The sequence below is a fragment of the Battus philenor genome, unplaced genomic scaffold, assembly GCF_028537555.1.
Source record: "Battus philenor isolate CCGP_79_NKW_IND1 unplaced genomic scaffold, ilBatPhil1.0.hap1 SCAF_5, whole genome shotgun sequence".
In the NCBI taxonomy this organism is placed as follows: domain Eukaryota; kingdom Metazoa; phylum Arthropoda; class Insecta; order Lepidoptera; family Papilionidae; genus Battus; species Battus philenor.
Window position 1 is genome coordinate 11,141,125 of NW_027181715.1, and position 17,777 is coordinate 11,158,901.

Below are 17,777 nucleotides of genomic sequence, written 5' to 3' on the forward strand. Positions count from 1 at the left end.
CTCATAAGATATTAAAAATTATTTAAGCTGAACAACTAAACTTTTTACGCCGAATATTTGAAAAATTATCTTGTAATTCAAAATCTACATTAACCATAAAATATTTAAAAGCAACCATTGACATTTTTCATGCAGATTGTCCATGGACATAATTTGTCAGATAAAATTCACAGCTGTTTAATGTTTGTGAAAATTATTTTATTTAAAACTTGTAAAAGCTGAGACAATCTATTTACTAGAAAATATTGACAGTGTCTAGACATGGATAAGTGCAATGAAAATCCTTTACAAACTAACAAAGGTAATGCAATTTATTATTTTTTTAATTAACGTTTTGATTTCATTTCCTTGATAACTTTTTACATATAATTCTGCTTACAATTACTTACAGTTCCTTTCGACCCCGGTTGGAATGACCCTCCAAAGTTCTCGTACAATGCTCAACAAACGACACCAAATCGGCCTCGCAATTTTTTAAATAAAAGAGTTGCCTTTCCTTTATCCGGAACTGGATCAAGCCCAGCCCCTATTGCCCCAATTAATTTGCCTCCTCTACCCATGCCAACAATGACTTTGCCACAAATACAAAATAATAGTAAAAATGAAACAGAAGACATTGCGATTGACAGTGAAAGTATACTTAAGGAAGTGAAAAATATGTTGCTACAGTTTGTAGATAGTGGAGAATTAGGATCAAAAGCTAATGATATTCGAAAAAGAATTGATGTAATGGAAGATATGTGGTTAAATGGAAAATTAAATAAAGATATCCAAATCCGGATGAAAGAATTGGCTTGCGGTAAGTATTACACATGTCAGATGTTTTCAATAAATCCTTAAATGTCATTAGCAACTTCGAATAATCCCATAATGTACACCTGGTTAACACTAGAAATAAAGACAAACATGCCTTACTCTAAGCTCGACTTTTAGAATGATTTAAATATTTTTTCATTAATATTTTTACTATTTGAGGTGATGTTTCAGTTTCTCTGTTAAATTCCACATCTTATGAACTTTTGTAAGGTAAACTGGTTGTTTCTCTGCTTTTAATTTCAATAATGTTTTTTTTTTATTAATACACACAGATAGTAAATACAAAATTCAATGGCTAGAGGGTTAAAAAAGTTTTATTTGATATATAAATCCTTGTATAAACGGATTTTGCTTATCATTTGAGTTAAATATAGGATCATTTAGTGTTGGCAATAAAATAACGATTCATATTTAAAAAATTCATCACAATTTTAGAGAAAGTTTCCTTTTATAATTAAATACATGTACTCTGTCAATTTTGTGTGGCCCACACGGCCCCATCTTTTACGGGAGTTTTTTTCTGAAAAATCCATAGAGTAAATTTGAACAATTTCTAAATACTAAGGCCAAATTTTATACTTATTAGATATGTTTTTATAACAAAGGTTTTATAACAGTTTGAATTTCACATGAAATTCGTTCTTAGCAGATCTCTACTTAACTGGAAAGAATATTCATGCAAATTTTCAAGTCTTTAAGTATTATGGTTTCAATATAGTGATGAGTCAAAAATGTAAATCTGTAACAAAATGTTATTCAATTATTTTTATTTTACTTTTAGCACTCTGCAACGACCAACCGACAAAGGCAGATGAAATACATAAATCACTTATGGTAGACCATGTTAGTGCTGTATGCACTTGGATGTCTGGTGTGAAACAACTTATACACCACTGTATTGCTCGCTCTGAACTTCTTAATATAGATAAACAAGAAAGCAATGATTGAGATAAAATATGAATTACAATCCTAAAGTTTTAGATAAAATAATAAATACTTGTCCTCAATTAAAATATAGCATTAAGGGACAATGTTTTTCATATCTTCATACTTTAAAATGTTAAAAATACTATGAATACCTTTTTTTACATTTGATGGTTGCTTTTGCATATTGTTTTGGACACAATAGGTATGTATGTATATAAATAAACATAATTTCAGTGGATTGTATTTTTAATTGTATGGTATGTAAATAACTCAATAATTTTTTAATAATGTATTTTTCTTCACATCTACAAAAATTCATTAGTATATTAATGTTCTAGTTATGAAGAGGTCTGTGTGTCCATTTTATTTTAACAGAGAAATTAATAACTTCTTGTGAAGTAATATTCTTTTCTGAATATATTTAAAAGTCAATATTGTGCAATGTATGATATATACTATTTGGTAAGTTTAATATTGTGAAGTTAAACATTATACAATATATGATAAGATATTTGTACAAAATTAATCACCCACATTGTTGTAACAAATAAAGTTTTATCATGTCTTACTTGTTTTCATTATCTGATAAAAGAATGTGAGAATTATTAAAAACAACATTGTCTGATTATTTTAATTTTTTATAAGACATTTGATTAACAATATTAAAACATTACTCATTTTTAACCAAACGTTAAAGGCCCATGATACGTTTTCCCAAATTATTTCATGGATAAACTCGATGCAAATTAAACCGATAATTTAATCTTCGTAAATAAAATTCTTAGTAAAAGTTCTTAACAACTTTGTTTCTATTTGTATTTTAGTCTTAAAAATCTTTATTAAAATAAATTACTTTTATTGTTGTCATATTAAAAAAGTAAATGTCTAATCTGATTAAAGTCACATTGTATACTACAGATTTTGTTGTAATTAGACATTGTATTACAATTTGAGTTTACATTCCTTTTTTCTCTATGGTGACACCCGTTCTCCTCCATGTCTTAAATGCCTCTTTTAATAGGTTTGGGCGCGACAGTCACGCGAACTGGTCGGCACAACTCCACCAGGGACGCTGGTTCCCTTCCACTAGTTTCTTCAACAGCTAGACAAATGGATATATCCACACCACATGGCTCAGTCCATACCCCATGTGATATAAGAACCTTTGTCAGCAATCGTACGTTTTGTGTGCCATCGTCATCTAAAACAAAAATTGTTAAATGAAATAATGACTACAGTTCTTCATCAACATCATTTCGGCGGTAGAACGTTCACTTATGAATTAAAAAAATATATATCGGAAGACCTCCGTAGATATTTCATCGGACCAAATTCGTCTTTCCAGTACACCCTATCTAAAAATCAATGGTTTCAGAAATAATAAACAATGTAATGAAAATATAGAATGAAAAATTGTGTTCAAAATTAATATTACATATCATAATTATTTTTTGTTAACTATGTATCCCTGCAGACAGTACCGCAAGAAGTTATTGGCCTGACACATTCAAAAAACATAGTCCAGTGATAACTTTACACAGGTGTATGGAAACATGTGTATAATCTTTAAAGCTTTTTGCAGACAAATGAGCGGCGCATTTAACTCCAAAAGCCGTTACATCTTTAACTTATCATCATGTAATCCTTGCATTCTTCATAAATTGGTATTACAAACGTTTGGTAACCGATAATAGTCCTGACTATCTAATAGATTCAGGCGTTACCTCGCGGAAGTCCAATCTAATAGTTTTTTTTTTGTAGTTTCTAATTAGTCGTGACATCAAAACCTTAAAATCATTACGAGTTTATTGTTGCGGGTGCTTCGTAAATAAACAGTATATGTAGTTTTTATGATGAGTAAACAAAAAAGTTTTTTACATGGTTTTCTTTTTCTTAATTCTGTAATAATTAATAAGAACAAACACTTTGTTCAAGCATGAATAAAAAAAATAGATTCTAATTTTCATTCATATGTATTTTATACAGCAACAAAATACCATTGATGGAATGCTATAAACCGAGGTCCAATCCGCTTTTCGTATGTATCTACCGTGTAAAAGAGTCGGGTGTATATGTTGACTGTTGTACAGTACACAATTGTCGACCATGAGAGGGACAAAGTAGTAAATGATAATAAATCTACCGACGTCAAATGGTAGATTTGGTATGACAGGGACAAATTGGTAAAAGATTATTTGACGTTGATATATTTGTGATAGTTAGGTATTTTGGATGTTAAAGCTTACTGTTGTCGAGATGATCCAGCGTGCGTAAGTGGTCGCGCGGCGGCACGAGCGCGTGCACGCGGCGATCCGGGTAGGCGACGCGCACGCGCAGCGCACCCGGCTCTCGCACACGTACTACCTCCGCCTCCAGCGCCACGCCCGCCACCAGCCCCGCGCTGAACCGCACAACCGTGTCGTTGTCTTTCCCAGGCTCCAAAATGCTCGCCGTGCACATGCGGATCTAATACAATCATACTTAAACTCACTACTTTTTTAATTTGAGTGTTTTTTATTACGAATTGGACGAAGTTGTCAAATAAAATGGCAATTAATAGGATCATGTATATCAGTGATTGCCAAAGTGGTCTATATCGACCCCTAGGGATCTATGACATCCTGCAAGGGGTCTACGTCAACGAAAATGAAATGAAAATGGGTGTCCACGATATAAAATTGTGTAAGTTGTAGGATGTTGGTATTCGCTTTGTGGTCGCAATACATTTTGAACTCGTAAAAACCTGAGAGTCGCAGTCTCAGAGCTTCGCTACCTTGCACTGACTTGTTCAATTCGTCACTCTATAAATAAGAATGTGGGACAAATACGTTTATTCGTTTCCTGAATCTTGAAAAGGAAAGTTTTAAGAAAATATTTTAAAAAATATGTACAGACAGTATACCACACAAATTATAGTGAGTCAGTGTTATTTTGTACAACTACAGTTAACTAACTAACTTCACTACAGTTAGAAATTTACAGGAAATCAATAGCAGGTAAGGGGGTCTACCCAACGTGGAAAAACATGGCAAGGGGTCTACGACACAAAAAAGTTTGGAGAACTCTGATGTATATCAACAAGCATCTAGTGAAACAATGGTCCCCGCAATAACTAATCGCTGACTACATTATAACACAAAAAAGTCAAAAAATTTCTACTTAGTTCTTAAGGTTAATACTTATTTTCATCGTGAGATTTTTTTGTGTCAGTTCACCTCATAAAAATAGATTTGAATTGTGTGTTAAAGTTATAAATAACTTTAATAGCAGAAGAACAATAATATTGGTTAGTAATAAAGTAGTGAATTTTTTTCGTTTCCTTTGATGTGGTATTTATCTCCTGCAAAAAAGAAACAAGTTTGGTATGTCAGCGTCGCTGCACCCAAAGAAAATTGACCGTCCATTGATGTTATTGCGCCAAAAATCAATTGACTATCTAAAGGCCTCGCTGCGCCTAAAGTCCTACCTTGTACTTGTACTTGTGCTTACCTGTAAGAGTCGTTGCGTCAATATCAAAAATATATAATAACCTTGAGATTGGGCTTGGGTATGGTGGGTAGTGGTGCAGCCAGCAGAAGAGGCATTAGCGCCCGAGCCAATGCGGCCGGCTTATGGTCCCCGCTAGCCGACAGCTGCTGGAATACCGCGATCGTAAACGCGTCGGGCTCCACGCCTGTCACAAATACGCTAACTTAAATAGAGGTTTTGCATCTAAAACATTTTAAATTAACATTTTAGGTCCTAAATACTCGCGGCTGATACGGTTCATAGCTATGCCGCCGCTAGCGCTTAATTATAGTAATCTTCTTGCGCGAGGTTTTTAAAGAGTGTAAAACTCTAGTATAAAAAAATGTTAATTAGTAACGACATAAATAACTAACTAGTGCCTCTGTATTAATTTTCCAAAAAAATTACTTCGTGTAATATACGTGTACATATATATAGTAATGGATATAAAGAAGAATTATTTATTTTACCAGCGGAAGCAAGCAGCCGGTCTAACATCTCGGCATGATGAGTTAGTGCCGCGGCTGCCGTCATACTGGAAGTCGACGGTGAGGTGGTGGTCACACCATCGGGAGCACACAATCGCGCCGCAGCCACACGCAGTGCCAGTTGGCCCACACACGCAGACTCCTGTTCCGTCACACTGCTGAACTGATGCTGGAGTCTGAAAGACATATGTACACATTTACCATAACTAAAGATATATTTCACGAATGTCTATCCTTCCTAGATGTCGATAAGATTAGTTCCGAGGAGGTTTCCTGAAAAGAATCGTTATAATCTTAAACAACTGAAATAATTTCAAAACAATAAAAAAGAATCGTTTGCTTTAGCCAATTTGCGTTAAAAATTCAGTGAATCCTTATGTGAGAATTGTAAGATATCAATCCAAATATGGCATTAGGTAGGTAAACGGGAACAACGACAACCGTAAACCCATTTCTGTGACGTCATACGAATACATTACACGTATGTAATCTCATAAGTAGCCAATGAGACATGTTGGTTATAACGCACCAATACCTTACCTTGCACCGTGGTTAGATTCCATAAAAATATGACGCTAATAAAAACGACGTAACGTGAATTAAGAGTTACGAAAACACTAATTTTTATAAAGAAAATTAAACAAGCTAAACATTTAAAAAACAAAAAAAATATAACACTGCCAATAAATAAAATGGAAAAATATTCACCTTTATTGTAAGTAGAAACAACACGTAAAAATTTATTACAACATACAGCAATGGAAACTGAACTCTAAAATTAGCATAACAAAGTGAAAATAAGACTGTATTAAAATTGCATTGATTTTTAACTAGAAAGGGAATTCCCAACTTTTGATGGCATGACGCAATTAAACAAAAGTGTTACCATATGTTAGAATAAAAATTAATTAATGTTTCTAACAAAACAACGCAACGGAGAAAATTTAACGACGCACAGTAATTAATTAGCACTAATTAAACAGCGATACAACTTCGAAAAAACGCAGAACGAAACGAAGCACAGCGAGGTATTGGGGTATTCATTTTTTGATACTAGAAACAGTACTCTGGCAAATAAAGTTTAGATAACATTTTTCAAATATCGAATAACAATGTTATGATTAATGAGTGATTGAATAAATACATAAAGAAAAGAGAAAAAAATTCCGTATGGGTACTTGTTATAATCATACATAACATTAACCAGTTTGAAAAAACGGTATCAAAGTTCCACAAGTGTTTAAACTTCGTCCGATAGGTAGTCAAAGATATCAAATTAAATGGAGTTAGGTGTATTTTAAAATGTAATACCTGAGGCAATCTGTGGTCAGTTGCGTGAGCGCATGCGCAGGCGGGCCCGTGGCAGCAAGCAGCGCGTCGTGCAGCGCCAGCACGCAGCGGGCGAACAGCGCCGTGAATATGGCGGCGCCCGAAAACATCGGTTCCACCTCCGACAGTCTGCCACACAAACGTTCTTGTAAAGACTACATATGTACAGACTTAGCTTACATTGCTTACTTGTTATAGGTTGCACTATTCTATCGTTCGAATGATCTAAAAGATTTTTTGTTAAGAACAAATTTTAAAAAACTTCACTTCACTTTGTACATCAGCCACAACATCAGTTTATAAAATTTATTGCAATATAACATATAACTTTCACCTGAAGGCCTAATTTTAATTAAAGAAACATTCTTGTACACGTTACTACTTATAATAATTATTTACTGGATTTTTTTTCAAGTTTTTTGTACATTTCGTTTATGATTCAGTGTAGGGCGCTTATCATAAATTGTTTGGCGAAAGTATCCCGTATAAATAAAGGACGCAGATAACTATTAGAATTTTTTAGAATTCATGTTTGTTTCTTTAATTCATCGTAAAGCTGAGAAATTGCGTAGAAATTGTTAATTGAAAATGTTTATATTATAATAAACAACACAAAAAATAACATTCTTTATTTACCCCGTGTACTACAGATTACTATATTTTTTTACTGTTTGGCCTTTCATGACGGTATTATAAATTTTTTGAAGCTATCTTTAAATATTTAAAACGAAATTTAAAACATTGTTTTTTGTGTAATTATTAGATAATAATGTAAACATTTTTTAATTTATTTTTTCGTTACATTGCGCATCGCACGTGCAACTACCGATAGGGCCCAAAGGCTTTATGATAGACGCCGCGTGGTCACCCTCTTGGAGGACCGACGACATTGTCAAAGTCGGGAAATCGCTGGATGCAGGAAGCGCAAGATCAATCATCGTTACGAACTTGCTGATAGAGCTACGTCGACTAAAATGTGACGTGATGATGATAAAGGCGTAGAACGAGTTTTAAAAATTATAACTGTATAGAGGCGTGGAACTCCAATTAAGTATACATACATACATCAAGGGCAATGAGATTCCGAAACATTTCAATAAGACTAATCAATTTTAATTAATGAATAATAGCTTGTTAATCGTTGTATAGTTGGATTACAAAAATGGCGGAACACACGATCACCAGAAAATATATTTTCTTAAATTAATCAACTATATGTCACACTTTAAATTATAACCCAATCTGTAAACTTTACTGAACATGCTTTTGTACATACACTTTTTTTACCTAAAATCTCAAATTTTTAAAGTGAATTTTTTTGCTAAATTCATATATATAGTTCCTTTATTTACTATAGATATTTTTTTCAATCAGGGTTTATGGAGTATTTTCTTTGTCAATTGGGATAAAGTGTGGAACTTCTTACTATTAATAATTCTATGTACCAAAGCCTTGCTACTTTTGCCCTACAGAGCCTTTATCATGCTTAGGTACTACTCTATTACCGTTTAGACGTTGATCGTTTCGTCGTATGATTTCACAGTAATTAAATATCTATATTTATGAAAAAGAGAAACAATATTCATAAGCTCATAAGAATTTGAGAGTTTAACAGCTTATTGTTTTAACATAATGTGCCAAAGCATGTAAAAACAATAAGAAATGAAAATAAAAGCAAAACAAGAATTGTAAAACAAATATGAAGATAAAAATAAAATAAATAATAGATTTTAAACCTGGAAAGCCCTCACCAGTCCAAAACTGATTTTTAAATAAAAAAATGAATAACATTATGTGTCCTTTTATAGAGTGGCCATATGTTTGTGCATACAACTAGATGCCGTCAACATACCAAAATCTAATATATAAAATTCTCATGTCACGGTGTGCGTGATTGATCTCCTGCGAAACGGCTCGACGAATTTTCGTGAATCTTAGCGTGCATGTTAACTAGGGTGGACAATCGGACAATATCTATTTTTCATCCCCCTGAATGTTAAGGGTGGTCCACCCCTAATTTTTTTTTATTTTTTAGACACGATTTTTTGATACAGCATACAAAAATACAAACAACCCTAAATTTTCAGCCCTCTGCGATCAACCCCCATTTTTTATTTGTTATTAAAAAGCTTTTTTTTGCAAAACAACGTTTGGGGGGTCAGCTAGTAAGGTTTATAAAAGTTTACTTGTTAAGCTGTTCCTCTGCAGAGCGAAGCATCTTCAGCCTGACGTTGGCAGAAAGGGTGACGTTGTCAATGTGCTGCAGGACCGTATCAAAGAAGCGACGAACCGCGCTGTCGTCCATAGCGGTCTCGCTTCTCTCCGTCCTCGAGAACTGTGACTCGCCTGCAAATTAACATTCGAGTTAACTAAACTATTAATTTATTGTAGCGGCAACGTCATCGTCAGCGACGCATCGAAAAGAGGAATTCCCAACAAATAAAATTGTTCTTTTACGTCGATATTAATACAGGAGAAGCTCGAATGTCCACACTTCTACTGTGAACTTGATACAACTTCAGGACCTAACGTCCCTAGAAAGAATCTTACAATATTATAATTCAAACAGAAATAAGTTCTATTGGTTATGAGAAATTTTATCTCTAACGCAATTTGATAGCGACCCGTCCAAATATCCCCGCGCTGTGAACTTTATAAGAAAGCAATTTCTTATCTATGACAAGCTCTTTCTATACTATCTTCTTAACTTGGATATGATGACCGGTCTTGCGCTGCACTCATTCCGCGACTTACCGACACCACCACTTCAACTTAATCATGTCATAAATCCACTTAATGGAAGACTGCGTTGCATGGGTAGCGCTTACCTCGAGGTCGCCAAACGAGAAACTTTCGTTCTCAACGACCATCAGCTGCATATTGTTCTCCGTCCACAGCCACTTCAAACTGCATCGGTAAACATTATTTTTTTTCTTTTCGATCTCACAACGAAACTACGAGCATAGTCCTTCCCGTTGCTCTCTCTGTGACCTTGGACCTTGGTTGTTATAATAAGATTATGTATTTCTTACCAATAGGCAGATGGGGTACCAGATGAGGCATGGTATCCCTCAAGTACGTGTAATGTTTGATGGTGTGCTCTTCGAACAGCGGTAACATGGTTGTACAGTGCTGAGCGGCGTTCAACACCAGGATCAATATGCACATGTCTGTATTTTCGGTTAGGATTTATATTTTTCTTTTTAATAATGCATATCATATTATGGGACGACCTTAACGAGGCAAAAACCTCTTAAATTTTTAAAATTTTTAATGTAGCATCATAATAATGTAAATAAGTGAAATAGTAGATCCGCAATAGTTCAAATATATATATATATAAAAAGGATACAGGCTGGGTCTTCAACATCAGGTTCGGGCATGTCGAAGAACGGATGAACTGCTAGCAACCGAGTTGTCAAGGGTAGCACGAGAGACGCGTGGGAGCTACCCATTCGCTGCACACAACGAAATGTTGACCTTTTGTCCTGAAAATGTGATCAAATTTACTTGATTACAAAAATATATTTCTTCAGCTAAGCTATAAAAGACGTCAAACTGAAATTCACGTTGTGAACAAAATTAGCACTTTACCTCAAAACAGAGGCAAGACGTGAAAATGAGATATTTTGGCATTGATTTATGGGATATGCATTATGTATGTAGTGGTTTTTTTTATTTATTATATACTAAAATTACCTGAGGATATCTCTTGAGATTTTCCAATATTTTATCAATACACATTTCAAGGCATGTTTTCGAAGCAACTGTGCATGAACCCAGTATCCGGTGTAAGCCTTCTCTTACGTCCATTGAAAAGTCCTGTACATATTTACAAAAATCATTTCAACTCTCAAATTTAGGATTAAGTAATTTTAAGAAATATATATATTTAGAGCACTGTAGGAATGTTTATTTCATAATGAAGTGTATTATAAAATATCAAATAATATTACCTCAAGTGCTCCTAAAATAATTTCAAGCTGATCCTCTCTTAGTATGATGTGGTGAGAAATCTTGGTGAGGCTGTCGATGGCCCGCACGCGTACATCCTCTATCTCGTCATTAAACATATCCACAAGGAAATCAAGGGATGTTGTTGCAAATATTGGATTCTCCATAGATAATTGACACACTGCCTCCACTGCTGCTGTGCGAACCTCTGAAATATACATTTATATATATTTTAATTCAGCTTATATATACATATTGTTGTCTTCTTTCGATAATCAATAGTGATCACTCGTGTAAGTCATGAGAAGAATGCCAGAAGAGACTAATTTAATAGTAAGTAAAATTAAATCAAACCAAAAAAGTAATATTTTAGAAGTAAATATATTAGTAACAGTAATATTGCCCTTCAACATGTAATCTGTGACTTTAAGCGTTCCAAATTAAATCAAGTTTTGCAGTGTGTGATCACTTACACAAATATCTTTAATTCAGTAATAAGAAAACAAAATTCATTCAGATTCTATATTGTCATTACAAAAGTTCACACAGTAATAAGACTTACATTCCTAGTTTTTGATGTTTTAATGGTTTAAGATAGTTTTTTAATTGTATATTTTGTTACGATTACTTAAGAGTTGAACCTGTATCTGTTAGGGGTTGGTGAAAAATACATATAAGACATACTACAAACACATTAAGATTACAACACTCACTTTTACAAAGAAGTATAATTTTATCAATTATTATTTAATTATTACTTTTTCTTTACAATAATTGTTTTAACTTATCACGTTTAAAATACACCCTAGGAGATAAAGTTTTAGTTATTGATTTCTGAAAATTGTAATTCAATTCATTTTATACTCAGATACTATGAGTTTTCTTATGAAGTTTACTGTATATTTCTGAAAGAGGCAATAAATCAAGTAATTCAAATATTATTTGGTGTAAAGTTTCCCGCCTGTATTCATTTTATACACGACAATTACTTGTTAGCATCAAATTACTATGACATTATAGTCCAAATTAAAATAAACCATAGCTGGTCAAAGTAATTTATTTAGTTACAAACCCATTAGTTCATCTTCGAGACCGTGCACAAAAGCGCCGGCCGCTCCCCCTGGTAGTAGCTGCACGCTCTCCTGCTCCACGAGTTGCCCGGGAGCATCATCAGCCCACCGTCGACCACTTGCCCAGGCGCCAGAACGTACCAACTCCGCACCGCGTTCGTGTGCCGTACGTTTTTTCTTAAATTCATATTTTGAAAATGTTTTCATTTCAAATTTTCATTGTTAGGTTTTTTTTACAAAAAAATGCAATATATATACGAATAAAGGATAAGTTGAATACATAAAAAAGAAATAAATGTGAACAAAGTAAATAACTGGAGATTTTTTTACGACATTTTAACCAAATCTAAAGAAACATTGGTTACAACCTAGTCAACCAAAATGAAGTTTTATTTTTAATTGGCCATTATTTTAATTTTTAAAACTTATCTTTAATTTTTTATTGTTTCCGCTGTTTTTACAATGTTCGTAATGGCAGACTTAATGTCTTTAGGTATTCGCTACCAGTCAACGCAAGGTTGTATAAAAGTTAATTAGTTATATGACATATGCTATTTATATATGTACTATACTTGTTATTATTTATAAACACATACTTAGTAGAAGGATATATAAAAACACACTGACATATATACAAATGCTATAAACAATTTGTTGTTACGAGATATGGCGATTCTTCCGCCAACGGGTCTCGAACCATCTTTTTAAACATGTCTATGTCCTCCTTCAACTTAGATTTCTTATAACGCAATGGAATGAAGATCACTTTTTGTAATAAGAAATCTTAAGTAGAAGGATATAGAACATAGGTTATTATGTGTAAAAGAAGAATATTGTTCTTAAAAAAAATTATAGCGTAAATTATCTTTTCTCTTCATAATCATTACTGATGATGATGTCATCATATATCTATCACATGTAAGAAACAATTTATGTTATGTTAACACAAACATTTTCCATCTAAAAATCTGCTATCAAAGAGAAACATCAGAAATCACAAGAAGTTAATGCATTACTATTTATAGGCTTTTGTAGTAATAATCATACTTTAGCTATAGAGAAAAAAGTAGGGAGAAGGGTTCTCTATTATAAAAGATTATTGGGTGAAGTAAGCGCCATAAGTCTTATACAAGAAGGAACTGATCCATACAGAACACCATCTAATGCAATTCAGCTACAGTCGTCTCTCAAGAAGACGATTAATTTGGTGCCGGTCGAAACCTGCTGCTTAGCAAGCAGCAGATGGAATATGAACGTTCAAGTGGGAATTACAATACCTTCATATTACTCATGAGCTGTTTATCCAGAGTTTGCAGTAAGAAGCGATCAGAGACAGCTCGCGTACTGCCCAATAGTGAGCAAGCAAGAGCTCGCACCTGCATACACAGATCGTTTACCGCTGAACAAATGCGTATGAATGCATCGTCGGCCATGCGAATTGTTGTTTCACCATCAGGCAGTGTTATTGAACTGAAAAAAGTATTACATTATAATTTTATCAAAAATATATATCCTGGAAAAAGTATTTGTAATTTTGCTATTTTCATTTATTCATGTAAGACGATAGACGCCCATTGCAAGGTATAGACCACCACCTAAGATTGCCACAATGACTAGCCATGCGCTGCCCGCATCCAGTGACTTCCCGCGATACTTTAATATCAAGAAAATTCTAAAACATAATATGTCTCTATGGCGCTCTCCACAAACATCGTTTCACCCCATTTTCGTCCTCATAGACGCCAATTCATACAAAGGTCATCGGACATCGGTCTCCTCGAAAGATATCTATGAGGAGACAATCGCCACGCCTGGCAGGCGGGTTAGGGATTGCAGTGAGGTATTATAATACGCTGATGCCGTTGCTACCCATCCAGTATTCTTATATAATGAATGCACTAAGTGTGAACTATGTATAGGACTATATCTTGGGCAACGAACCTGCAACCTACCATCGCAAGCCACCTCTACTCAACTCACTGACAATCTTAACTGCTGAGCATGGTTTAACTAACCAGAGGAAACAATGGCTCATATACTGCTGTAGTGTTCAGTGGTGCAAATAAACAAAGCTAAGTATCTCGGACATCTAGAATCCTACCTTTGAATTCCCTGCAAGGTTTTTAATATTACTGGAATCCCTCAGGAAGTTAACATGGTTTAAATGAAAATAATTTACACTTACAAGCAAACTGCATTTTGATATAGTTTTAAATAACAGCAGCTATTAAGGAAATTTCGTCACCATTGTGTGTATGTTATTTTAAATGTATATTCAATATAGTCATCATTATTTCATATATTCATAGAGCCATCAAAGAAATGACAAAACTTTTACCTGCAGCAAATTTTTACCTGCTATCAATTAATAAAAAAAATTTATTAAACTTTTGCTGATACATTGTGAAACTTTAAATAGGGACTCTATTTAAAGTTTCACAATGTATCAGCAATCTCTCTGTTTAATGTTAATTTTTCAAATATGTCTTTCAGAAACTAAAGCTTAAAATTAAAAATAATATCCAATATAATTTATCATCTTCATTGTTTCAGCTGCAGGTCATCCACTACTGGATATTGGCATTACCCATTGAACAATTAATAATATAACTATAATATTATTCATTATGCAGCTTAATTTTTCTTATAACACAGTAATGAATAACTATTATAGATAAAAATAAATTAAAGGAAAAAAATTACTTACTTTTCAGGGTACTTGTTCCCCAGAAGCCACAGAAGCTTGAGAGCGACTTCTCTGACAATTTCATAGTCATCAGAGAGAGATTCACAGACATGTTCATACAAAGACACATTTAAAGTCTGGCCCCGTTCATGTAGAGTTAGGAGAGATTGAAATGCCTCACACCTCACTCTTGCATCCTAAGCCAATGAAATAATTTTAATTTAATCATAAATAATTAACACTCAACAATTACTACACAAATATAACACATTAGAATGTGTCAATTTAATTCATTATCATCACCATTACAATTTCAAATGAAGGATAACCTCTGTCTGGTTTTAGGCCTCCCCTATATAACAGGTTGAAAGCTGCCTGAATTCAGTTTTCCAAAAACTTTAATAAGATCATCTCTTCACCTTATAGATGGCCATCCCATGTTGCACATGTTTGTCCATAATCTTCATGATTTAATCAATAATAATAATAAGTAATACTCAAATATATAATAATTCAACAAAAAAAAAAAAAAAAAACATTTTATTATGGATTGAGAAGAGCAGCATCTCCTGACACAAGTATTGTTATATTTAAAACACATCAAGACCCTTAAACAAGGGATTTATTTAGTTGGTGAATATATAGTGAAGTATTTTGTATTCTGATTTAATAATATATCAAGTATAGTATGTCAATCTGATAGTATAAGTTACTTTTTTGTATATTGACTATTATCTTTATACTAATCTACAAGATTAATTGATCTTTATTAGGATTGAGATCTGTAGACCAACAGACCAGCAGATTTGAAGGTGGAGTGGTAATTGGCTGACTACATAGCGCACAGTGTAGATCAACGAACAGCAAGCACAGTGAAGGACATCCACAAATAAGGTGGATGATTTTTTTAAGATTGTCAGAAAACACTGGAAGCTGGCCACATCCTACTGACATTATTTTTAATCTTTTAGGTCGGCCATATATCCACAATGGATGTTCTATTGCTGGAATAAGCATGTTGATAATCTCAACTACTACCAGTTTTCTTAACTAAATCTACATTTAATGAGACTACATAACAGAATTTTACAGAAATCCAAAATTATTAAAGGTTAAATATTATGTGAATAGCAGTTGGGATACATAACAAATTATTAATTTGCTAAAAGGGTTTTTATAACTAGATAATATTAATTTACCTCAGCGTTAGAATAATCTCCTAACAATTTAACAATAGCATCTGCTTCTGTTGTCATCTCTTGAGTCCTATCAGACTCAGGGTAAATTGGGTACAGTTCACTAATGAGCTGCAAGCATCTGCATTTCACAGAATGGCTTGTGTCTTTTAGATTATCCTTTGCCACATTGACAAGACGCATCATTAGTATCTTGTCATCACTTAATTTTGTACCCAATTTTAGTAATGTTGCAATGCCTTGTGCTATGACCTTTAAATAAAACAAAAGGTGTGTAAATAATATTATTCTATACACCAAATGTAACTGATATAATTATTAAAAATATATGATAATTATGAAAATCACAAAAAACAATACCTAAGAGCTTTAGATAAATTTACTTTTGATTAGTGAAAATATGTTAAATGGTAATTTAAAAACAAAAATAGTTTTCATAAATTTATTTTTACACAAATATTTAAATACTTCAAGAGATTTCAAAAAAACTACTTGAATTATGCTACATAAATCATTACCCAATAATATTTTTTTAAAGGTTGATTTTAGTCATTGAGTTAATTAAGCAGGCAATTCCTAATAAACAAAAAAATAGGAGATTAAAAATGCAACATACATTTTAATTGACAAAATTAAAATAAAACTGTATATTAATAAAAATATCATATAGATTTTATAATTAAACTTATAATTTTCTTTTTACCTTATGAGATGTTTCATTTTTTATGAGATGTATTGTCTCCTCTATCAAGCTGTTTAAATTTGCACCTGGACATTCAATTCCAATGTCACAAAATAACCACAATATTTTAACTCTTACAACTGATTCTTCCTCCGATTGAAAATGCTCTGAGAGCTTTTTAATAGCCTCCTCTACATCAGATTCTTGGAACTGTAAACAATCTGAAATTCGTAGCAGCAATTGTAGAGCTTCTTCACTTGACTTACATTTCTCCAAGAGTCCCACAAAAGCAGCTGCCGAACTACCGATCAAAGGTTTCTTAACCAAATGGAGTTTCTTTGCAGGTGGGCTATCCTGAAATAGAAAAACTTAGTTGTATAGTTGGAATGAAACACCAGTTGACGCTATAAAACAATACTTACTTGAAAGGATTTGTTATACTCAGCTAGCGCTCTTTTTTTAAGTAGTGCAGCCATTTATATCAAAGGAATAAAACAGTGTAAACTTTAAAAGATTATTTTAAAATTGTCTTTCTTTTATCAACTCTTTATTGACACATACACATAACCTTAGAAATGTAGGTTTGACATTTACTCAACAATAAATAGAAGCCTAAACAGTAGCCTATAGATAATAAAACGTTATCTGAGGTCTTTCACTGAACATTATTGAAATAAAATTGTTTTGGTTTTAAATATCTTACATTAGAATTCATTCAAATCGTACCTCTGAACCATTAAACTATCATTTCTTGTATTGTGTCCTCTGTAAAGCATAGCGAATCCTCGAATTAAAAATGAAAATGTCTATAAGTATATAAAGTTACTCATCCTAATTGTACATAACATATTTAAGTTTTTTTCTCAAACTTAATGATCGAAAGAAATTAAAAGCCATTAATGGTATTCTCATTATCAGCGGGTTCATTTTAGTTCATTGAACATTAAAATTGATTTAAGACAAAATATATTAAATGGCTGATCAAAGAAGATTGATGTAAACTATGTAAAAAGTATTTAAAATGTTATGGCTGTACAATTTTCTGCCTTCCACGAAAAATAAAAACGTCAATTTGTCAGTACTCAAGTTACTGTCACTGGTGTCATTTTTTTGCTGAAATGA

At 33.0% G+C, this 17,777-nt stretch overlaps 2 protein-coding genes across 2 annotated transcripts; one reads left to right on the plus strand and one right to left on the minus strand.

Annotated features, from left to right (window-relative positions):
* Nucleotides 1-155: 155 nt before the first annotated feature.
* LOC137929752 (steroid receptor RNA activator 1) lies at nucleotides 156-2,282 on the plus strand. The gene is made up of 3 exons (XM_068772839.1): nucleotides 156-301; nucleotides 392-799; nucleotides 1,598-2,282. Exons 1-3 carry the CDS (start codon nucleotides 262-264, stop codon nucleotides 1,762-1,764), a joined length of 615 nt encoding a protein of 204 aa, XP_068628940.1. The 5' UTR covers nucleotides 156-261; the 3' UTR covers nucleotides 1,765-2,282.
* IntS4 (integrator complex subunit 4) lies at nucleotides 1,221-17,224 on the minus strand. Its single transcript, XM_068772836.1, has 16 exons — nucleotides 17,078-17,224; nucleotides 16,677-17,009; nucleotides 15,977-16,225; nucleotides 14,799-14,974; nucleotides 13,369-13,561; nucleotides 12,094-12,268; nucleotides 11,024-11,229; nucleotides 10,767-10,889; nucleotides 10,420-10,555; nucleotides 10,100-10,237; nucleotides 9,254-9,413; nucleotides 7,050-7,196; nucleotides 5,721-5,914; nucleotides 5,274-5,416; nucleotides 3,990-4,209; nucleotides 1,221-2,944 (listed from the first exon to the last, which is right to left on the minus strand). The coding sequence occupies exons 1-16, from the start codon at nucleotides 17,129-17,131 to the stop codon at nucleotides 2,745-2,747; spliced, it is 2,847 nt and encodes a 948-aa protein (XP_068628937.1). The 5' UTR covers nucleotides 17,132-17,224; the 3' UTR covers nucleotides 1,221-2,744.
* Nucleotides 17,225-17,777: the final 553 nt, after the last annotated feature.

Excerpts from the sequence above, each read along its gene's own strand:
- LOC137929752 (XM_068772839.1), top strand. The coding sequence starts at position 262 with ATGGATAAGTGCAATGAAAATCCTTTACAAACTAACAAAG. Across the intron at positions 302-391 it reads TCCTTTACAAACTAACAAAG|TTCCTTTCGACCCCGGTTGG; the intron begins GTAATGCAATTT and ends AATTACTTACAG. Across the intron at positions 800-1,597 it reads GATGAAAGAATTGGCTTGCG|CACTCTGCAACGACCAACCG; the intron begins GTAAGTATTACA and ends TTTTACTTTTAG.
- IntS4 (XM_068772836.1), bottom strand. The coding sequence starts at position 17,131 with ATGGCTGCACTACTTAAAAAAAGAGCGCTAGCTGAGTATAACAAATCC. Across the intron at positions 10,238-10,419 it reads TGATGTTGAAGACCCAGCCT|ACATGTGCATATTGATCCTG; the intron begins GTATCCTTTTTA and ends CCGAAAATACAG. Across the intron at positions 5,417-5,720 it reads CCGGCTGCTTGCTTCCGCTG|GCGTGGAGCCCGACGCGTTT; the intron begins GTAAAATAAATA and ends TATTTGTGACAG.